The 25,120-nt window shown below is 37.0% G+C and overlaps 1 protein-coding gene across 1 annotated transcript in view; it reads right to left on the bottom strand.

The window, feature by feature from the left end:
• Window positions 1-25,120, bottom strand: part of LOC150085866 (matrix metalloproteinase-2-like) — a 426,755-nt gene that overhangs the window by 19,457 nt on the left and 382,178 nt on the right. Inside the window, exon 7 of the mRNA XM_090373545.1 lies at window positions 5,805-6,068. Coding sequence (XP_090229671.1) covers window positions 5,805-6,068 — 264 coding nt within the window. The remainder of the gene's footprint in view (window positions 1-5,804; window positions 6,069-25,120) is intronic.

The following is a 25,120-nucleotide window of genomic DNA, read 5'->3' as shown; positions in this document are numbered from 1 at the left end:
ATAAATTAAAATTTTCTAATTTCATATATGCAATTAGACTTGTTTTAAAAGTACATAAAAATCTTGCATTCACAGTTAATTCACAAATTAAATTTAATTATTCTCACTAGACTTACCCTTACAAAATAGACAAGTGGCTTAAAAAGATCCTTTCAAAGAAACCTCAGATTGAAGATGATACTGATAATGCTACTATCACAAACAATCAATAAGAAAATAGTGAGGCTGACATTTCTCCTAGTAAGAGCTCTCCATAAACATTACAAGATAAAAAAGTTGTCGATCTAATACTGAATAAGAAGCTGTCTAGAAAAATTTGAAATTATCAAGGAAGCTATTTGAAATTTGGATTTACATCCAATATTGTTAACAATCAACCACATCCTAAATGTGTATTGTGTCTGGAGATATTAGCTAATGATAGTATGAAGTCATCACAATTAACAACACATTTAAAAACTAAGCATCCTGAACATGCACAAAAATTTGTACAATTTTTAAACATGTTTAAAGTCATGCAATACCCAATCCAGTACTTTACAAAATTTCACTAGACTTAATGATAAATGTTTAGAAGCTTCTCTTATGATTTCTTACTTAACAACAAAAGACAAAAAAACCACACACACACACCATTGGGGAAACACTTGTTCTTACTACCACAGTAAAAATGGTTGAAATAATTCAAGGATAACAATATGCCAACAAACTAAAATGCATTTCAAGGATAACAATATGCCAACAAACTAAAATGCATTTCAAGGATAACAATATGCCAACAAACTAAAATGCATTCCTTTGTCAGTAAACACATTGGAAGATGTATAGAAAGTATTGCTGAAGATATAAAGAAACAAGTAAAAGAACAAATTATGTGGTGTGGGAAATTTCCTATAGAGTTGGATGAAATTATAGATGTTAATTTGTGATACTAACATGTCTCAGCTTTTGTTATTTGCTAGATTGTGTTTTAATAATGAAATACAAAAAAAAAACTACTTTTTTGTGAGCCACTAAAAGAAAGATATACTGGAGAAGATATATTCTCAACAGTAAATGACTTCTTCAATGTAAAAAAATTTATTTTGGGGAAACTGTTTGAGTATAACTAGTAATGGAGAGTGGCTGCTCTGACTGGAATAAAAAAGGATTCAATGGCAAGGTTATTGAGATAGCACCACACTTGAAATTCATTCACTAACATCATCCATAGGCAAGCTATTTCAGCAAAGAAGATGGAGCCAGAATTACATAAAGTGCTTGAAGATGTGATCAGTATAATTAATTTTATAAAAATAAGAGCTTTAAATAGTAGAATGTTTACAATACTTTGTAACGAGATGGGGAGTAACCATGAAAATCTTTTGTATCATACAGAGGTTCACTGGTTGTCTCACAGCAAAGTACTTAAAAGAGGTGGTGAACTTAAAGAGGAGTTATGATTTTTCTCTTAAAAAAAAGAAGTGTTCCAAATTTGCCAAGTTTTTCTGAGATTTGACAAGTGGCTACCTAGCAGACATTTTTGAAAAAGTTAACACTTATTCTGTCCCTTCGAGGTAAAGGTGACTTTTTAAAAATGTGTGAGAAAGTAACTACTCTTCAAAAGAAACTTGTGATGTGGAGAGAGCATTTTGAAAAAGGATGTTTGGAAATGTTTCCATCTTTAAGTGACTTTTTTTTAGCCGAAAATGATATTAGCGTGTCATACAAACTATTATACTTGCACACATACAAAAATTGGAAACAGAATTTTTTGACCTATTTGGAAATCTTTCAAGTGAAGAATATCAGTGGATTTCGAATCCATTTGTCGAAAATGTACAAATTCAACACCTTCTGATCATTGCCCAAGAACAGCTGATTGACATCAATGGAAGATGGAAATTTACAAGTTGAATTTCAACAAAAATATTTACACAATTGGTGGATAGGATTGAAAAATGAGTACCATGACTGGGTAAGCACAGCAAACAATGCATTCCTTCCACCTGGACTACCTACTTGTGTGAGGGGACTTTTTCAGCTATGATAGCCAGATAGCCATTAAAACTAAGTATCAAAATAAAGAGAACTTGGAACCAGACCTTCGAATCACTGTATCACAAAATGTCAAACCACGATATTCAGAAATGAAAGACATTCAATCACACTGCTAGCACTAAAAATATATTGCTTTTTTTAATCTTTATCTACTTTTATTTCAATTTGTATTTTTATGTATTTTTGCACTGAATTCTATTCTATACCGATATGTGATTTTATCTAAATATGTATACATGTATATAATTTATAAATAAATAAATATTACATATATTGGGGAGTGCATGCTATTTATTATTACTAACATAGGGGTGTGCAATCCAAAACGTTTGGAGACCATAGATCTAAACAACAATCAGAAGACCATTAAATTTAAGCTTGAGATAATATCTTGCCTTTTTTAGACATCCCAATGACTAAAGAGAAAGATGCTACACTTGCAGGTTTATGAGACTCTAGCAGATTCTAAGTGATACATAAACCATACATCTAACTACTAACAAAAAATTAAAATAGGTATGATCAAAACTTTAACAAATAGATATTTGGAAATTTGGGATAACAATAAAAAAATTGCAGATGAAATCAATGTTATTAAAGGATTATTATTAAATAATGGGTACGCAAGTCAACAAGATTCAACAAGACCATGAAAAATATTTAAGTAATAACAGAACAGAATACTGATTTCAAAAAAGCAATAGTGATTCCGTACACAAAAGGCATTGGAGAAAAAACATAATCCATAAAAAAGTATGGTCTTGAGTGATCTTTAACTGATTAATAAAATGGGGAATTTATTCAAAGACCTGGCACAGTATTATAATAGAAGTCATATAATATACAAAAATAAGTGTAACTGTGGCATGGTATACATAAGTGATACTGGGAGAAGATTTGAAATGCACATAGATGAACACATGGCTAAAGGGAACAACAAAGAATCTGAACTGGCAGAGCATGTGCTGAGATGCATATAGTGATAGGAGCTTTTCAGTAATAAGAAGGAAAAGAGGCTTTGAAAAAAGAAAAGTGGAAGTCTTTTACATTAAGAAATCTAGTCAGGTTGCATTAAACAGAAATATTATTATTAGTAGGAGAAAATAATGCAAGGAAACAAAGTTTATACAGCATCAGCCGAAAGAAAAAAAAAAAAAAAAAAAACACTACCCACCTCAATTGTCCATCCCGTCTTTCTTAAATTTTATTCAAACTACCCATTTCCACAACATCAGATGATAGTTTTTTCCAACAATATCAAATAAGGGAGTACATACAGGAACTATGGAATGAGTTATAACAATAAGATTAAGTAGAGAGTAACTGAGGGGATAGGCTATGAGAATGTTAGGCACTGAATTAGAGACTCCTCCCATGACATGTCAGTAGTTTGAAAAAGACAAATTTGTATTCCTTGTACATGCGAACAAGAACCTGGTGTACAGTTTGTGACAGGATGTTTATTGCAGTGTATAAAGTGTTGGAATAGTTCATTTTTCAACAGTCTGGTTTCATTGGGAGAATGAAGAGCTCCTGCACTCAAGTGAAGATTGAGTGCAGGGCTCTACACAGGTTGTGAAAGTTGTCACAACCTGTATCCTTGGCACAGAGACAATGCAGACTGTGCAGGTATCTTCAGTGCCGCTGTAACAAGGGAATACATATACACATCTACATATATCCCTTTCTATTTAAATTTGTTGTGCCTACACACACACACACACACGTGTGTGTGTGTGTGTGTGTGTGTGTGTGTGTGTGTGTGTGTGTGTGTGTGTGTGTGTGTGTGTGTGTGTGTGTGTGTGTGTGTGTGTGTGTGTTTTTAATTCTTTCTTATGGAAAATACCTCACCTTTTGCACCACATTAAGAATTAAGAGGGATCAAACACAAGCTCCGAATAGCAAGTTTAAATTCCCAGCATAGATATGGGCAAAGAAAATTTTTTAAAAATGTTAAAAGACATTTAAAAATATATATATTTTAATTCTTTCACAATTACTGAAGGTACATTTATAAATTCCCAACATTCAGATAGTAAATAGAGTGAATGACATGCATGCTTCATCAGAATAACAAGTGCAAACACTGGTTCAGTCACAAGCTGGAGCCAAAGTATCACAACGCTAAAGTGAAGGATAACCAGACTATACACCCTTATTTCAGATGGAGGGAGCATCCATAACAGTCAGGAAGGAAAACGCTTCATATTGGCAAACAATGACTTCATGATCTTTGAATGTCAAATGCTTGGAAGTGCTAGTGCAATATTTCAGCAATGGACAAAAAAGTTATAGGATGCAAGACAACAGCAACAAAGATATACAAATTATGACAACCCCCCCCCCCCAAAAAAAAAAACCAACCTACCAAAACATGAATTGTGGCCAAAAAAAAAAAACAGCAGCTGATATCTGAAGAGATAGAGGGATATTGCACCATGAGCAAGGAACTGGGTGGTACATACAATGTATGGGAAATTGCACCACCTATGCTACAGCAATCAATGACTTTGATGTACACCATTACTATTCACAAAACAGAAATTACAATAGGTTGTGGATCATTGGAACTAGACACCAGCATACTGCAAAAGTGCTTGAAGCTGCTATGAATTCTACTTCCAACTGCATCAGACTATTGATTATACTCTTGGTAGAGGCAAGGTATGGCAGAAACAACATGAAATCATGGCCCCATTATGCATACCTCATGTTACAAGCCAGTGCAATGGTCTGGGTGTGTTTTGCTGGCAGTCTCTTGATTACCATAGATCAATGCTTGAATGCTGGAGCTTGTTTAAACATTATTACAGACCAGGTAAGTTCTGTAGTGTTGACTGCCTATTCCAAGGTGATAATTACTTCCAGCAGAATAATGCATTTACTTACACTGCATCAAACTGATTCAATTTATATAATGGGGACTTCTCCCTTCTTCAATGACCCCACATTGATCAAGCCTCAATCACAAAGAGCATGTGTGGGATGATATCAAAAGAGTCATCTGTCATCAGGAACCACTGTCACTCACTCTACAGGAAATGCAAGATGCCATGTGTATGGATTAGTAAAACACCCGAAACTTACTTGAAGTTAGTAGAATCTAAGCCAAGATGAATCACAGCTATGTTGCAAGCCAAAGAGGTTCTATACATGGTATTAGACATATTAAACAGCGTCTAATATTATGTAATAAAGTGGGCACTGAATACAGAATGAATTGAGGTCTGTAGCATTAAATTAAATTAATCAAATCAAGTATGCATACCAACCAATAAAATTACACATGGATAGACGGACACAACAGTCAAAAGCTTCAATCTAACAAGAGGGAAATGAAGTTGTCAAAGAAGTTGATAGCAGTATATTTTGATTTTACCACTATTTCAATCGTTTTCTGCTAACCTGACATTCTCAAAAAAATTTCATAATTATCCTTTAATGATTAATTTTCACATGTTATTTCTATGAAGCTTTTTCATGATTACCATGCTCTTACAACTATGAAATTTTGCTATTAAAATGCATTACTTCAGTAAAATTCTTCCTTATTTGTTCACTATAACCATGATCTTGATATATTCATATAACAAGATTTTGAGATTGATTATATCAAGCTCAAAAGTACTTGTCAATTGGCTGCAAAAGTATAAAACTTGAATCCTAATATCTGGATATTATTGTAATATTATATTATAATACATTGCTTATGGAGTCTGGATATTATAATACATTGCTTATTATTATTATCAAAAATATCTTACCATCAGTCCACTGAAAAGCAGCATCAATGTTATAGGGCACACCACGCCACATAGCCATATCACGAGGATAGTCTAACTCTACTCGTCCTTCAAATTCATCATAACGCCAGTAACGATCCTTACTAAAGAAATATGTTTTACCATTATGTCCCCATACCATGGCTGCATCAATATTTTGCAAGTCGGAAGGCAAGCCAAGATCTGTCAGTGGTCGAGGATATCCCGCTTCTGGCTGATTCGCATTAAACAACCAGTATTTTTTACCTATAATGCAAATTAAATACGTTAACTTCATTTTTACATTTATTTTATTTATACCTACACTAACAAATTAACTTTGTCTTTTTTGTATTAGCAGCTATTACAACTGCTTAATTAAGTTTTTTTTTTTTTTTTTATATTACTGTGAAAAGTGGGATAGTAGATCAACTCTGACACAATAAGAAATATGATCATAAGTAAACAATCTTTGCATAGTAAAAACTATGAATTATAAAATGATTTTCTTGAGTAATAAGAAAATAATTTGTTTCGGTTTCTTAGGGCAATGACAATTCAACTATTTAATGAATACTTAACGACTAGTATAGTTCTAGAAAATAATGGAAATATTTTGCACTAAATTTCATTTCCTGTTTACAGGAAATGAAATTTAGTGCAAGTTGTATGGTTCTTAATATACACTATATGAACAAAAGTATTTGGACATCCCTCCACAAATATTGTGTACTGCACCAGAAGTTCCCCACACATGCATATCAGCTCAGACAAAACAACATAAATCTTGTGGCCTGTGTAGCAGCAAGCTAGTATGGATCGTGGGTCAGCCCTTACAGGCTTCCAAGATGGGATAGTGATTGGATATCACTAACATTTCTGTAGTCAAAACTGCACCTCATTTGAACCTCCCAAAATATACACCATGATAGATTTTACACTAGCCAACAAAAAATAGTTTTGGTCATACTCTGCAATAAAAATATGTGATTCTGGAGGAACTAAATGTTCTGATTCCAAAAATCACCATAAAAAGTCTCTGTCGTATCTACATCAAAAGATGTACTAATGTTAAATGTTAAAATAAAGGGATATATATATAATTCAAATACAAGTGTAAAAAAAAATATGTTCTCTATAACTCATTTAACTTCGGAAAAATTATCATAAATCATAGTGAAATAGTTATATTTAAATATATTATTATTATTAGCCATATAGTGCAAAGAAGCCTGAGGCTTATGCTGCACCAGCCAAAAAAAAATTCCCTGCGTTATTCTGAGAGAGAAAAGTAGAAAGGAATCACCAAGAAAGAGAATATAATCAGCATACCTGTAATTGTCCTTAAAAATTATTGCTACTAAGGGATTTTCTTTTGTATTCCTGCTTACTCTCCATAACAAGGAACCAGCAGTAATTCCCCATCAACTGAAGTTTAACATTGACAAGTGAAAAGTACTGCATATGGGTAGAAGTAACCCCAGAGAAACATACCAACTGTGGGGTACTACACTTAGGGTTGTAGAAAATGCAAAAGACTTGGGAATAACTGTGCAATCAGATATGAAATTTTCTGAGCAGTGCAGACAGGCTGCCAGAGCAGGTCATGGGGGTATTGTCAATGATATGCAGGAATTTTGCTAGTAGGGAAAAGGAAGTGATTATACCCTTGTATAAGGCAATGGTCAGGTGACACATTGGGTACTGCGCACAGGTTTGGAGGCCTCATTTTAGGAAGGATGTAGAGTTGCCTGAGCGAGTACAGAGAAGGGCCGCAAGATTGGCGAGGGCAACGGAAGGGTGGTCTTACCAAGAAAGACTTAAGTTCTGCAAATTGCAGCGTCTGGAGGCTAGGCACCTGGGAGGTGATCTGACTGAGGATAAGGCCCCGAATGTGTTGAGCAGGCTCAATTCTGATGGGATCCTTTCTCTTGTTCATTTAAACAACTGCATGAAGGGCATGCTTCTAGCAATGCATGTAAGTGCCGTAGGTGCTGCAGCAGTCTTTCCCTTATTTACAGTATATGTATCTCTCCCACCTAAATTTAGCAGTTATATTGCAAAAATGTATGCAATCCATCTAGCTATAGACAATATCAGACTCAACACTAATGGTTTAATATATACAGACTCCATAAGTGGATTGTCCACAATAAGTAATAAATTCCCAACCCACATCCCATAGTAAAAGAAATCTGGTCTCGTTTAAACCATTTGTGGAATAGGAATCGCACTGTAAGCTTCTGTTCGATTCCAGGGATTGCTGTAATCACAGGTAACAAAACAGCAGACGAGGCTGCCAAACACCAGCGCACCTCCATCTTACCAAGTACCCTATATAGATTTCCTAAAACACATCCGACATATCTGTACAGACCAGTGGTTAAACATTTGGAAGACACATATGAACAAAAAATTATTTGAAATTTTTTGAACCACAACTATGGAACTCCAGCTTTGGGCAAAACACACATGAAGAAGTAATACTGGCAAGATATGCATAGGGCACACACATCTGATGCACCTCTTTCTGCTCACAGGTGATGATCCTCCACTATGTATACATTGTTCATCACAAGTTACAGTTTAACATAACCTCTTAGACTGTTCATATTATTTCCATATCAGAAATACTACCTTCCACTCTTTCTGAGACAAATGCAACCTTTATCACTAACCCACCTATTGGGAAACAATGCCAGTCTGATGAGCTTTTTGCTTATATTAAACAAATCAGACTTTATGAATATTTCTGATATAAAATAAAGCAAATTCCAGCACCGTTCCAAATATTTGAATTCTGCATTCTGCCTTGGGGATTGCCGCTGTGTTGCATGATGACCAAGTGCAAGCACTGGCATTGATGTGGGCAGCTGAGAGCTTGATGGGCCCCTCAATTTAGATCCTTCGACTTCGAGGGCATCCACCCTGTCCTTCAAGCTCTCGTGTAGGCCCATAACAACGCTGAGTTGTTGCCTGATTTCCTTGCACTCCTTACATCACGCGCACACACAAAGACATCCCCCATAGCAATATCATGTGCCGTACCCCTATTGCTCCACAAACATGCAAGCAGTGCATTTTAAAAGGCTGTGATTCAGAGGGCAACTGCCCCCCTCAGTTCTCCTCTGAGCCACAGCACTCCCATTAGCTTGAGCCTTTTGCTTTGCTGCTCTGGTCTGAGTCATGATTTCAATTTAATTTCAATAAAATTTCAATTTCAGTACAAAATTATAACCCTAAACTTGTATCCTAACACAGTTATAACGCTATATATATTTTTCAGTATCGAGTAGTAAAGTTCCATTTATATAACTTCCGTATCAAGTTATGTATTAATTAATTATGTTACATTTGTAATCTAAGTTGTTATATATATTTAGTTAAAAGTACAATTTAATTGACAGTGAAGTTTAACAAGATTAATAGATTTTACTGATTAACTGACAATATTATATTATATACTATACTACATTAAGCTTATGCTATCTATTTCGGGATATATCGTTGTGTCGTATAACAATGGTGGCAAGTTACGAATGATAAATCTACAGACACTTAAGTATTAATTAACTTCCAAATCTCGCTGTTTCAATTCAGAATAAACTAAGGATCCTGACTAGGTCTATAAGCTACTTATAGAAAATAATTTGATGTAACAATTGGTCAATAAAGCGGCTAAATATGGCTAAAAAACTTCTCATTCAGCGGAGCTGCAACTTGTAACACATGGATTTGATACCCTTACCGATAATTTTATGCATTTACAAGGCCGAGTAAAGAATAAATACACCAGTTTAATTAGAAAATCACAAAATAATGCTATACTACTAAATTTAAATCAAAAATTTTAGAAAAACAATAATTTCAAATCAATAAATAAGAAAATTTACTTAGCAGCTTTGAATACTTCTGACTCCCACTAGCCTCGTCAGCAGACTAAAAGATTTATAGAACCCTATCATCAACCCCCCTTCCCCCAAGCCAAGGCATAATTTCACTTAAAATTTAAATTAGTCCAAAACTGTACCACCCTACACTGAAGTAATGCTATCTTATACACTAGTATAACAATAATAAGCAATATTTATGTTTTACTTAAAATCATATAATACACTAAATATCACAATATTCTTTACAAACTTTTATAAGACCTAAAGAATATTCAGACATAATATTTATACATAAGTTTTGTTCACAAACTTCCTACTACTAATTAACCTGGTTCAAAGTGATATTCATGTTTTCAATGGCTGACAAACTTTTATATTTAACTTTAATATATAATTAATTAATATATTTTTATACTTTAATTAATATATACTATATGCACAGAATAAGCTGCTTAAAACTATTCCTTTACTATAGATTTCTTAAGCAAAAAACTTCCAAATTATCACAAAAAATATCCTGGATTTACCAATGAGATAACAAATGTCCACCACAGAATAGCCTCATTCCAATATCCAATTAAATGTGTGTCTATTTGTGTAATACAGTCCATATAATTTCTGGGCCAATGTTGACCCTCAGCGGGTCTTGTAATTCCCCCTCCCCATCACTTCCCAGGCTGCTGCATGTCCTAAAAAGAAACTATGCAATAATCAATTCCACCTCTACTTATGGCTGTTATTACACTATTACAGATCAACATAATTTGAAGTTATTATATAATCTTATTGTACGCACTCAATCAATGACACTGTATCTCCAGTTGAACATTTTAGACTGCCACAGTCCCTTTCCCAAAATTAATACTTTTGCTTGTATCTTTGAATACTATCTGGATTGTGAGTGATAATACAAGTCCAGAATATTCAATTTAGTTATCATAAATACTTCTAACAAAGTGTATATTTTTGGTTGTCATTTTGACTGGACTTTTTTCACTCCTGTTTTGCTAAATCAAGTGTCAGACAGAACTTAATTTTCTTTGTCATCAGAAATAACTATATTCTCTTTTATGAGCTGAATGAATATTCTTCTTTAATCAGAAGCTATTCTTCTATTATTTCTTTAATCAGATTGTATTTTTTAGATTCTACTGTTAATTAAACCATTAAGTTAGAACTTGTTAAATGGTTCGGTTTGAGGTTTAGTGGTGCATGGACTACGTGGGTCATAATGTGCCAGTTCATTCGGTATGAAGTGTTTACTTTGGATTTAAATTGTTCCTTTTAACTTGATTCGTACTTCATTGGGTTAGTCTGTTGCTTATGTTTACTTCCTTATAGGAGATGGTATAAATTAATAGCTTTAAGGAAGATGAAAACATCTGTGACGTCATCTCAATCATTTAAGAGGTCCATTAGGGTAATGGTGTGATGTTTTCTATAAGTATCTTTGAAGGCTTGTTTGCATTCATGTGCATGAAGAGGACGGTCTATTAATATGTGTTGGAATGACTGGATAGTGTCACAACCCCAGGGGCTCAACATCTGGTGAGAATGGTTTGGCACACCCAGGGTCCTGAGCTGGATATCATCATTCTTCTTGGCAATTCCCTTCTACTTCTCTCTCTCTCTCTCTCTCTCTCTCTCTCTCTCTCTCTCTCTCTCTCTCTCTCTCTCTCTCTCTCTCTCGGGGTAATTCAGAAATTTTTTATTTTTTTTGGCTGGTGCAGCATAAGCCTCAGGCTTCCCTGCACCATATGGTTAATAATAATAATAAGTCTGGCATCGTAGTGATTCTTCTGATAGCAACAAGAAAGAGTGCGTAATATTGGTCTGTCCAATTCTTAGTCTAACCAGTAAAGTTTCTTCTTTTCTCGACTTTCATGTGGTAGAAACCCAGTTTTCAATATTCGGCTTTATTTGGTATAATTTGGTGTGACATAAGCACTGTGAAAGCAAAAATAAGAGTAGGAGTGTGTTATAGGCCTAATGACTCGACTGAGTACGATGAACAATTGTACAGAGAAATAGAGTGGGCCAGTAAATCAGAATGTCTTATAATAGGGGATATTAATTTCCCAGATATTGACTGGAACTTGTAGGTTGGTCACTTTCACACTAGTCAGATTTTGTGGATTTATTGGATGATTGTTTTCTGCAACAGCATGTTCGAGAGGCAACCAGAGAGAGTAATACTCTTGATCTTATCAACAGTGATCATTCGTGTATTAAGAATTTGCAGATAAAGGAACCACTAGGTGGCAGTGATCATAGTGTACTGATGTGGGGTTTACTTAAAGATTTAATTACCATCAGGGGTAAAGGAAAGGGTTTTTGCTTCTGTAAAGGTGAGTACAGTGGTCTCAGAAAGTTTTTAAATTCTGTACAGTGGGATAAACTGACGATGTTACCAACAGTAAATTCTAAGTGGGAAGCATTCAAGGAATTAATCGTGGATGCTACTAAAAGTTTCATACTTATTAAGAAATATTGTTCAAGGTTTAGGCCTAAATGGTTATCTAATGAACTAATGAGACTCGTAACAGGGAAGAAAAATGCATGGGATGCATATAAATTATCAAGCGACTCAGAAGCCCATGGCAGATATAAGCTATTCTGTAATCAAGCACTAACTATTCTATTCTGTAATCAAGCACTAACTATTCTATTCTGTAATCAAGCACATAACCACAAAGGAGGTTAGGCAGGCGAAGGCAGATTACGAGAGATCCTTGACAAAAGATGCTAAGAAAAACGGCAAGGATTTCTTTACTTATATAAACTCTAAAAGGAAGGGGATGAATCTGATTAGTCCACTTGACATCAATGGTTCGACTGTTGATCCTGCTCAGATAGCAAACAAACTGAATGAGTATTTTGCATCTACATTCACACATGAGGAATTATTAAGGTTTGAAAATGGCAGAAGGTTATCAAATTGTAGCAGGATACTTAATGATTTTGTAATAACTGAGAGCAAAGTGGAGGAGAAATTGTTGAAGTTAAATATAAGAAAAGCACCTGGGGTGGATGGGATCTATCCAGTTATATTAACGGAGGCGACAAACAACTAAGCAAACCCCTAGCCATAATTATTAGAGCATCCTTGGACTCAGGGGTGGTTCCCACGGACTGGAGATGTGAAAATGTATCCTCAATTCACAAAGGGGAATCGAAGGGTGACACGAGTAATTACAGACCAGTTATAGTTTAACTTCTGTTCCAGGAAAAATAATGGGGTCACTGGTTAAAGATGCATTGCAGGATCATCTAGACAAGACTGCAGCAATAATTCATACACAGCATGGGTTTGTTAAGGGAAAGTCTTGTCTGACAAATTTGATAGAATATTATGTGGTTACAAAGGAACTGGATACAAAAAATAATTTTGATATCATATATTTGGATTTCAGGAAATCTTTTGACACTGTTGTGCATGAAAGACTATTGTACAAATTGGAGCAGAATGGTATTAAGGGTAAGTTGCTACAATGGATAAAAGGATGGTTAAGTGGGTGCTGCTCTTCGTGGACTAATGTTATTAGTGGAGTCCCACAGGGTTCGGTGTTGGGTCCACTGTTGTTTTGTATATTTATCAATGATATTGATGAAGGTATATCAGGCTTAATGTCAAAGTTTGCAGATGATACAAAGGTTGGCAGGGTTGTTAATGACAGTAATGGCAGTGTGCTACTGCAACAGGATTAGATAATTTGGGCAGATGGGCTAAGAAGTGGCAACTGAAGTTTAACCTTGACAAATGCAAAGTACTGCATATGGGTAGAAGTAACCCCAGAGAAACGTACCAACTGTGTGGTACTACACTTAAGGTGGTAGAAAATGAAAAAGACCTGGGAGTAATTGTGCAGTCAGATATTAAGTTTTCTGAGCAATGCAGACAGGCTGCCAGGGCAGGTCATGGGGTTTTGTCAATGATATATAGGAATTTTGCTAGCAGGGAAAAGGAGGTGATTGTCCCGCCTTGAGTACTGCGTACAGATCTGGAGGCCTCATTTTAGGAAGGATGTAGATTTTCTTGAGCGTATACAGAGAAGGGCAACAAGATTGGTGAGGGGAATGAAGGGATCCTCTTACCAAGAGAGGCTTAAGTTCTGCAAATTGCAGTGGCTGGAAACTAGGCACCTGCGCGGTGATCTGATTGAGGTGTATAAAGCCTTGAATGGGTTGAGCACGCTGAATTCTGATGGGATCCTACCACTTGTTCAGATTACGAACCTAAGGGGGCATAAATTCAAATTAAGAAAGGAGAGATGTGGAATAGATGTGCGGAAATTTGCCTTTAGCCAGTGGGTGGTTAATTGCTGGAAGAAACTTCCATCTGTCGTTGTGGAAGTTGATAGGTTGAATAAATTTAAGGAGGAACTGGACAGGCATTTGGAGGGAATGGTGCGATTTTTTTTTTTTTTTTTTTTTGGCTGATGCTGCATAAGCTCATACACTTGCTTTCTTGCATCACATGCCACTACTACTACTACTACCGCTACTACTATTTGTTTGCAGTTTGCTGGTTCCAAGTTTCTTGCCATTGCAACTGGCAAATACGCTATATCTCAGGCTTGTAACTGGAATGCGGCACTGATATATCTTCTCCAATCTGTAGTACGGCTTCTTTTGCTGACTTGTCTGCTGCTTCATTTCCAGAATCCCTGTATATCCTGGGATCCAGCAGAAAAGTGTATCCTGTTCATTTCTGATGCAGGCTGTTAGTATTTGTTGTATGTGCCAAAGGATTGTGTGTTTGGATGTACCTATGTTTTGCATGGCTTGCAAGGAAATCAAAGAAACTGTATATATTACACTTCTCGTGTAACTCTTACCCAGAGGCGTACTGCTAAAAAAAATAGTACCAGAACGCTCGTTCTCCAGAAAACTATATGATGTTGTTGTTGTTGTTGTGGTTGTGGGAGTTTTATGGCACATAAGCTACTTTGGCTATAATGTGCCTATTCCTTTATTGTAATAATATATGAGAATTTCTTGTCAAGTCAGAAAAGGCTGAAATCAGAAATGACTAAAAACTCCAATTTTCTTCAGAAAGTTAAAAAATTCAGGAATATTTGCATTGTCACCAATGACATTCTCTAGAGTTATTGGTTTCCGAAGGTTAACCAAAGATAGCAGGCTTGTATTTCTGTCTTGTTTATAGTATGGGCATTCAGTGAGAATGTGTTTCACAGTCAAATTTAGAGAACAATGTGGACACTGTGGTGGATCATCTCCTGTGAGTAAATAAAGGTGAGTCAAATGTGTATGGCCTATTCTTGCTCTTGAACGGAGTACTTCTTTTCGTCTTGATGAACGGACACTGGAACGCCAAATTCTAGGATTCTGTTTAAATTGAAATTGGAAGTTTGTTATTTGTTTGAGAGTGCCAGAGTGCTGTCCATTTTGTTAGGCATGCACCATGAATGATTTGTGGATAGTCTGATGCTGGAACAGTGATATTGGTTAAATCTAAGGTAGTTGGATTTTTTGCAGCTTTATCGGCCAGTTCATTACCAGAAATTCCAGAATGTGCCGGAATCCAGCAGAAGGTGATCAGTTGGTGGCGCTCTTCAATCTGCAGTAATAATCTTCTAATTTCATTTAGAAAAGGGTGAACTTTATCTGGGGAGTTAGATAATGCCATAATTGAGCTGAGGGAGTCAGTGTAAATGACAAATTTTAATGAGCAGTCAGAACAGAGATTTTCTAAGGCTAGCTTAATTGCATATAATTCTGCTGAGAAGATACTGAATTCAGGTTTTTTTTTTTTTTTTTTTTTATAGTTGTTGGTGCATCGGCTTCTGTGGCCATAATGCACCTCCCAAGGTTCTTGCAGTACTTTGATCCAAGCCCAAGGCGCGATTCGAACCCGCGACCTTTGGGTTGCCAGGCAGGCACTTTACCCACCCGGTCGGCCCGAATTCAGGTGGAAGGGATGCTGAAATAGTGGTATTTAGGAACACTGCTGCTGCTCCAGCGTTTGAGTTAGATTTAGGTCCATCTCTATAAATTGGAGAAAAATCAAAATATCTGTGAGTGTCACACTTGTTTCACATTTGATGCTTGAAGAACATTTTTTCCCCACTGGCAAAGGTAAGTGTCACAGGTGGGCAGAGGAGTACGAGTTCGTGGTGGTGGAGCGCATATTACTACCTCTTATACAGAATGAATGGAAACATTCCAAACCTGCAACAGCTCAAGAAAGCGAAGACCAGCTGGTTTTACTATGCTAGGATTAATTCTATAGAAGTTTTCTAATGGTGGATTGAATAGGTATGACTGAATTGGATGCGAGGCACAACTTTGTATTTTGACAGCATGCTTCAGTAGCAGCGTTTTCCTACTTAGAGCTAAAGGGGGGCTCATGAGCGTCAATGTAGAGGCTATGTGCTGCTGATGTTCTGAAAGCCCCAAGTGCAATCCTCAAGGCACTGTGCTGAACTGGTTCAAGCCAGCGCAAAGCACTTGCTCTGGCAGAATCATAGACAGGAGCATCATAATTGAGACAGGATCGGATTAATGCCCTGTATAACCGAAGTCGGGAGATGCGCTCTGCACCCCATGTTAGGGCGGATAAAGTTCTGAGTATATTTAACTTTTTTAAACAGGAAGTACGTACATTTTTAATATGGTCTAAGAAATTTAATTTGTTGTCAAGGATTAATCCTAGAAATCTGATGTTAGTAGTGACTAGAATGGAGACGTTGGAAATTTGAAGTTCAGGATCCAGATGGAGTTTGCGTTTTCTACAAAAATGGATAGCAACTGTTTTCTGTTGTGAGAGTCGATAGCCGTTAAGGTCGGCCCATTGTTGTATTTTATTCAGTGATATCTGAAGCTGCCTTTCAATAGATCTCATGTTTTGGGAATGGCAGGAGATGGAAAGGTCATCTGCATAAAGGTATATCTCAACTGTGTTTGGAAGCTGTTTAGTGATGGAATCGATTCTAAGAGCAAAAAGAGTGGCACTCAGTACAGATCCCTGAGGAACACCTTCTTCCTGAATGAAAGTTGTAGAGAGGTCATTTTGGTATTTTACTTGAAACGGTCTAGTCTGTAGAAAGTTTTGAACAAATATGGGGATGTTGCCCTGTAGACCGAGAGAATAAAGATCACTAAGTATGCCATGACGCCAGGTGGTGTCAAAAGCCTTCTCTATATCTATAGAAATCTATATCTAATGAAGGCATTGCGAATGGCAAATTCAGCCTTGATCATGAGATCCAAGCATGACCTGTTTTGTCGAAAGCCATGTTGACTATTGCTCATTAGATGTTGTGACTCAATGATCCAGACGAGTCTACTGTGGACAATTTTTTCAAGGATTTTGCTGAGGCAGCTTGACAGAGATATTGGTATATAGCTATGGGGGTTGGATGGATCTTTTTCAGGCTTCAGGAATGCCAAAACAATAGAGTGGTGCCAAGAAGCTGGATAAACATTTTCTAAAAAAATATAGTTGTAAAAGACCATGAGGAGGTGCAAAGCTTTGTCATCAAGATGTTGCAGCATGACATAATAGATCCCATCTGGTCCGGCAGCACCATTATGAGCTGTTTTAATAGCATGCAAAAGTTCAGAATATTGTAGAGGTTTGTTATACGGTAGAATGTGGACAGTTTGAAAGTTAATAGAATACTGTTCTCTACTGCTTTTAATTCGCTGGAAAGATTTAGTGTAAGCAGATGTTGCTAAGATTTCAGGAAACGTATTGCCCAAGGCATTAGCTATATCCGAGGGACTAGATAAATCTTGCCCATTCCAGGAGAGGACCGGAGAAGGTATTGTTGGAAACTTACCAGAAAGCTGCCTAATTTTTTTCCAAATTAATTTGCTGTCAGTATTTCTGTTAATTGTTGATGCAAACCGGGTCCAGGATTCTTTTTTGGCTTGCCTCTGTATGAAATGTGCTTTTGCCCTTAATTTCTTATAATTTATCAGATTGGCTGTGATTGGATATTGCCAAAACAAATTCCAGGCTTTATTTTTTGCTTTTGTGCATTCCTCATTCCAATAGTTATAATGCTTTCGGCCCGGGGGATTTGATAATGTACATCTTTGGCCATATTTAGGAGATGAGATGTGATGTAATCTGTCACATCATCAATAGGCTGAAGACGAATTTTTTCCTCATCGAAAGAGATTGACTGAAATTTTGCCCTTTCCTGCAGGGTTTAGTTAAAGGAGCCTGTGCTATCAATAACTTGCATACGATTGGGAAGTGATCACTGCCCATAGGATCATTTATAACAAACCACTCTATGGTCGGGACCAGTACTAGAGTACAAATGGAGAGATCTATTGCTGACGTATGTCCAGTTGGGAGCTGAATGTGCATGTGCAAGCCAGTATTCAGTATGGCGAGGTTTAGTGCATCTAAAAGGCTTTCAATGAGTCGACCCCGTGTATCTAATTTAGAAGTACCCCATAGGGGGTTGTGTCCATTAAACTCACCTAATATACAGAGAGGTGGAGGTATCTGTATTAAGAGGTCTTCAAGTTCTTTTAAACAATAAGTATGGTTTGGTTGTAAGTAGATTGAGACTAGTGTTATTGCAATATGGAGAGTTATACGAACAGCAACAACTTCTATTTCAGTTTGAAGTGAGATATGCTAAGTTAGGATCTTTGAATTTATCAGGATTGCTGCACCACCGTGGGCAGCATTTGCTGTATTGCGATCTCTTCGATAAAGGCAGTAGTTCTTTATCGAAGGAGAAATTTGCGAGGTTAAGTAAGTTTCTTGAAGACAAAGAGCAACTGGAGAATACTGGTTAATTAGATTATGGATATCATCTGTGTTGCAACGAAAGCCTCTGCAGTTCCATTGTACAATGAAGGCCATTATCTGTGTTTAATTGTTGGAGATGTATCTGACTGCTTTTTGAAAGTGACTGGCTTATGACGTTCCAATTTTTGTTTGTCTTTTTTTAGGAAAACTGGCCGACCAATGTCCATTTCTTCTTCTTCGGCATGAATTTCTAAAATTGGATCTTCCTGTATAGATGTGCCATCTGTATCCATGGTTGTGTATTGAATATTTTTCATTATATTTGAATTTGTAATACATGGTGTGATAGCACTCATTGGAGGAGATTCTGCTGGTATTGTAAGAGGAGTATTATTTGCTTGGTCTGAGAGTTTGGGTTGTTGTTTACATACATTTGGTTTTCCCTCAGAGAGGACAGTTCTAGCCCAATCTGAAATTGAATTATTAGTAGGAACTGTGACATCAGTTTGAGTAGAGACTGTTTGGTATTTTTTAACTGCATTAGCATAGGAAATATTTTTATTCATAGTAGATGCCACTAATCTTCTCGCTTCTGGGTAACTGACTTTGTTCTCAACTTTGTATTTTACTATTTGTTTCTCAGTTTTCCAATTTTCACAAGTTCTGGAATAGGCAGGATGATCACCTTTGCAATTTGGACAGGTCATTTTTGTAGTTGTACAGTCACTTTGTATGTGATCCGAGGAACCACAGTTGGGGCAGACAGGAACTCCTCTGCATACAGTTTGTGAGTGGCCATACTTTTGACATTTAAAACATCTTAAAGGATTGGGAATGTACGGGCGGATATGGCAAAGTAAATAACCTGCTTTTACAGAGGAGGGTAAGTTGGGCGTATTGAAAGTGAGAATAATGTTTCTGGTTGGTATAAGTTGATTATCTTTTTTAGTCATTATACTTTTGGCTTGAATTACATTTTCTCCCTGCAGCTCTTGGGTAATTTCTTCCTCTGTGACATTTAACAGGTCCCAACTGGATATGACACCCTTAAATGAATTTAGGGTTGCGTGAGGAGATATTTTTACCGGAATGCCCGCAAAGTTTGTTAACTGTAAGAGTTTCTCCGAATGCCTGTGGTTCGTAGTTTCCACTAGGAAGTCTCCTGATTGCAATCTCTTGATAGTCTTAGGAGATCCTGCAATACCTTCGAGATGTTTTTGTATTATGAAGGGAGACAGTTTGCTCATTGGCTGACTAGTAAGGGAGTGGAAAATTAAAAATGATGGGCAGGGTTGCTCCATCTGATTAGTCTTCTGTCTCTTTGGATGATCATTTTCTAAGTCATGATTGGGGTCATGGTTAATATAAATGTCTGTTCTGGAACTCGAAGGCTCTAATGGTGGATAATTATTTTTATCCATAATGGCTCCTTTTCGCCCTGGGGGTTTCTCCTTACAGCCAGGTTACCGGCCCTGCCATGGGGAGGCAGGAGCAGTGCCGCTTTGTGGCCAAGCATAGGGTTAGTACGGTTAGTAAATCTATCTAAATTAAAGAAAAAGGTGATTTCCTTCTTCTGGACTCTCTTCTTACTTCTTATAAGAAATTAGAGCTACTTAAGAGAAAATTTTAATAACTGCAAAAGAAAACAAAGGAAAACTTAGTCGCTGGGAAGAAAAACGCTCGATATACACTCAATAATCACTTGGCCAAGGAAACACTTGGCACCCGGGTCCCCTATATGATAATGCCACGTCGACTGTACAGTAACTGAATCATCAGACTTCAGACTCACGGTTCATAGAACAACAGTTATAGCATTCAGCTCATGGCAAATCAAAATGCAACATTCGCACACATCACAGTATATCTCATTCACTGAATCTCTTTATCTAACACATTGTACTTTAGTAAGAAACATTCAAGTTTCATTGGGAAATTTATATTTTTGTTTTAAATAAATTTTTAAAGAAATCTATTAATTTTAAAGATTACTATTAATATATATTTTTTTAGTAGCAATGGGTAAAATAGATATTTCTCCCTCCCCTTTGTTTATGCCATTGTTTCATAATATTGGGTATATAAATTTAATGAATTTCTATTATGACATTTATAAAAAAGTACCGGAACGTCGTTCCGGTGTGTTACGGCCCGAATACACCACTGCTCTTACCTTGTACATGAGTTAAGGCTATTTTTATTGCGTATAATTCTGCTGTGTATACGCTGCACTTTTTCGGTAGTTGTTGTGTTAAAGTAATATCTGAGAATACAGCTGCTCCTCCCACTAAAATATGTATTTTCGAGCCATCTTTGTATATTGGAATATAGTCAGGAAATTGAAGTCTGTGCGCTGCATGTAACTGTTGGAAGATTGTTGCAGGTATTGCTTTTTTATTCCATTTTTGAGAAGTCACATATCGGGATATGCAAATCCCATGGTGGAGGAGTGTGAACTGGCAGGTGTGCTACACTGTCTATATTAAGGTTAGTACTGCTAAAAAGTCTCGCATTCCGATTCTCAGGGGTCGATTTGCTCGTTGATGATTCTGGTAGATATTTTTGCAACATGGATCAAGGAGGGCCTCCCAAGTAGGATGTCCACTTATGATGAACTGGCCAGCCATTTCAGAGTTGTTTTCCATGCTGAATCATACCCTAGAGCTCCATAGTCCAACTTTGATCTAATTAGTGCTTTGTATAGGTTTAATAAGGAATATCTGTCTGCTTCCCATGCTGTTGATGAAAGGATTTTAAGTATGTTCAGCTGTTTTGTACAGCTTTTACATAGCTCCCGGAATGTGAGTTTCTTATCTAAGATTAGTTCAAGAAATTTTGCTTTCAGCTGTGTTGGTATATTCTGGCCTTCTAGTTTTAATTCAGGATCAAGATGGAAATTTCTTTTGCGGCAGAAATGTACACACATATTGTTTTTTGTGTTGGCAGTCTGAATCCATTATCTAGTGCCCACTTACTTATATTGTTGATTGTGCATTGTAACTGCCTCTCGATTGTTCTCATGTTCTGGGAATGATTAGAGATACTAAAGTCATTGATATAAAGTGCATGTGAGACTGAAGGAGGGAGTTGATTTGTGATTGAATTAATCTTTATGGTAAACAAAGTTGCACTCAAGACTGAGCCATGTGGGATGCCTTCTTCTTGTTGGTACATTTTGGAGAAAGCAGTTTGTATTTTGACGTGGAAGGTTCTGTTCATAAGGCAGTTCTGGATAAACATAGGAAGATTGCCTCTGAGTCCAGCATGGTGCATATCTCTTAGGATCCCATATCTCCAAGTGGTATCGTAAGCTTTCTCAATGTCAAAAAATACTGTAACCATATGTTGTGATCTGATAAATGCATTTCTGATGTTGGCTTCTATCCTAATTAGGTGGTCTAGTGTAGACCTGTGATGTCTAAAGCCACACTTTGTGTTTGTGTAGAAGTTATTTTCTTCTAAATACCATATCAATCTCTTATTTATCATTTTTTCTAGTAGTTTTCCTAAACAACTAGTGAGAGCTATTGGTCGATAGTTACATGGGTTTATTAAGTCTTTGTCAGGTTTACTATTGCATGGTGCCATGTGTTTGGAAATACATTTTCTTGGAATATTCTGTTGTACAGTTTCAATAGATTTTCTAATTCAGTCTTGTTAAGGTGCTTGATCATATCATAATGTATGTTGTCTGGACCTACTGCACCTGGCCTGGCTGTGGACAAAACTTCGTGCAGTTCATTTATTGTGAATGGTTGATTGTAGGGTTCATTATCTTTTGTTTAAATTTAATCTTATGTTTTTCTGCCTTTTCTTTTTGAATCAGAAATTCCGGATGGTATGAAGCTTTCGCTGATACCTTTTCAAAGGTCTCACCTAATGTATTTGTAATAAAGGTAGGATCAGTCAAACTGATTCTATTGCAGACCAGTATTGGTGGCAGCCTATTTCTATATTTACCTGTCATTTTTCTTATTTTATTCCAGACTATATGAGCATTTGTTGTCCTGTTTATTGTAGAAGTGAATTAGATCCATGTTGCTCTCTGGCTCTTTATGAAATTTTTAGAGATCTTCAAGTACCGTGTTAATAGACTAGTAAAGGATAAAGCAAAAGCTTTTTAAGCTTTCGCTATCCTTTACTAGTCTCTGGCTCTTTTTCCTAGTAAATCTTGCTATAGCTTGCATTCTTTTGTACTGAATCAGATTGTTTGTGGTGGGGTATCTGCAAAAGCAGTTCCATGCTCTATTTTGTTGTTTTCTTGTTTCAGTATAATTAGCGTTCTACGTCTTCAGGTGGTTAGGGAAATGTAATGAAGTCTTCGGAATTGTTAGTTTGCCTGCATTCTGTATGGTTTCTGTGACATACACTAGTGCAACATCTAACATTTTCTGCTCAATGATATCGGTGTTGAAAACTGCTTTCCTCCTAAATGCTTCCCAGTTAGCTTTATCTATCTTCCAGCTGGGAGTCTAGTTGGTATGACATGGATATTAGCATTAGCATTAGCATTAGTAGAGGCATTTGATGCAAGAAAGCAAGCTTATGCAGCATCAGCCAAAAAAAAAAAAAAAAAAAAAGTAACATAAATAAATAAAAATAACCACTTCCACTTCACCCCTCTGTTCGTTCGAAATACCTGTCCAGCTGAGCCTTAAACTTATTTAGGCTATCAACTTCCACGACAAGGGATGGAAGTCTGTTCCACCCACCAACCACCCGCTGGCTAAAGGCAAATTTCCGCACATCTATCCTACATCTGTCTTTCCTCAATTTGAATTTATGCCCTCTCAGGTGATTTTTCTGAGCTAGAGGAAGAATCCCATCAGCATTGAGCATGCTCAAACCATTCAAGGCTTTGTACACCTCTATCAGATCACCCCGCTGGTGCCTAGTTTCCAGACACTGTAATTTGCAAAACTTAAGCCTTTCTTCGTAAGAGAACCCCTTTGTCCCATTCACCAATCTAGTTGCCCTTCTCTGTACTCGTTCCAGCAGCTCTACATCCTTCCTGAAATGAGGCCTCCAGGCCTGTATACAGTACTCTAGGTGTGGCCTGACCATTGCCTTATACAAGGGAATAATCACCTCCTTATCCCTGCTAGAAAAATTCCTATATATCATTGACAATACACCATGAGCTACTCTTGCAGCTCGTCTGCACTGCTCAGAGAACTTCATATCTGCCTGCACCACCACCCCCAAGTCCCTTTCATTCTCTACCACTGTCAGTGTAGTACCACAGAGTTGATACGTTGCTCTGGGGTTGCTGTTTCCCATATGTAGTACTTTACATTTGTCAATGTTAAACTTCATTTGCCACCTCGAAGCCCATCTGCTCAACCTTTCCAAATCCTGTTGCAGCAGCATAGTGTCAGTAGTGTCCTTGACAACCCTGCCAACCTTCGTATCGTCTGCAAACTTGGACATTAAGCCTGATATACCATCATCAATATCATTTATAAATACAGAAAACAATAAAGGCCCCAATACTGAACCCTGAGGGACTCCACTAATAACATTAGTCCACGATGAGCAGTGTCCATTGATTACCACTCTCTGTCTTCTCCCCCTCAACCACCCCTTTATCCATAGCAGCAACTTGCCTCCAATGCCACACTGCTCCAATCTGTGCAGCAGTCTTCCATGTGCAACAGTATCAAAAGCCTTTCTAAGATCCAAGTATATAATATCAAAGTTATTCCCTGCATCCAGTTCTTTTGTGACTGCATCATAGTATCCAATCAAATTGGTCAGGCAAGACTTCCCCTTAACAAAACCATGCTGTGTCCTAGCTATAACTGAAGTCTTGTCTAGATGATCCTGCAGTGCTTCTTTCACCAGTGCCTCCATTAATTTTCCGGGAACAGAAGTTAAACTCACAGGTCTATAATTACTTGTGTCAGCCTTTGATCCCCCTTTGTGAATTGGGGTCACATTTGCACATCTCCAGTCAATGGGTACCTCCCCTGAGTCCAAGGAAGCTCTCATAATTATGGCTAAGGGTTTGCTTACCTCCTTTGCTGCCTCCTTTAATATAACTGGATAGATCCCATCCACCCCAGGTGCCTTTCTTGTGTTTATCTTCAACAATTTCTCCTCCACTTTGCTCTCAGTTATTACAAGATTCTCTAGCTTACTGCTAGAGTTGAATACACCTCTGGCATTCCCCTCGCTGAATAACTCCTCATGTGTGAATGTCGATGCAAAATATTCATTTAGTTTGTTAGCTACCCGAGCAGGGTCATCAACAGTTGACCCATCGATCTCAAGTGGACCAATCTGATTCATCCCCTTCCTTCTAGAGTTTACATAAGTAAAGAACTCTTTGCTGTTTTTCTTCGCATCCCTTGCCAAGGATCTCTCGTAATCTGCCTTCGCCTGCCTAACCTCCTTTGTAACTTGGTTACAGATCAACTTGTATCTATCATAGGCGTCCGTGTCACGTGTTAATTTGTATGTATCCCATGCATTTTTCTTCTCTGCCATATGCCTCATTAGTTCATCTGACAACCATTTAGGCCTAAACCTTGAACAATATTTCTTAGTTGGTATGTAAAGCCTAGTAGCTTCCACGATAAGTTCTTTGAATGCTTCCCATTTTGAATTTGCTGTTGGCAATATCATCAGTTGATCCCACTGTATAGAATTTAAATACTGTCTCAGTCCATTGTAGTCGCCTTTACGAA

The sequence above is a fragment of the Mastigoproctus giganteus genome, chromosome 5 (genome assembly GCF_048544385.1).
Source record: "Mastigoproctus giganteus isolate SK-2022 chromosome 5, ASM4854438v1, whole genome shotgun sequence".
Classification (NCBI taxonomy): Eukaryota; Metazoa; Arthropoda; class Arachnida; order Uropygi; family Thelyphonidae; genus Mastigoproctus; species Mastigoproctus giganteus.
This window is presented reverse-complemented; position numbering and strand designations above follow the sequence as displayed.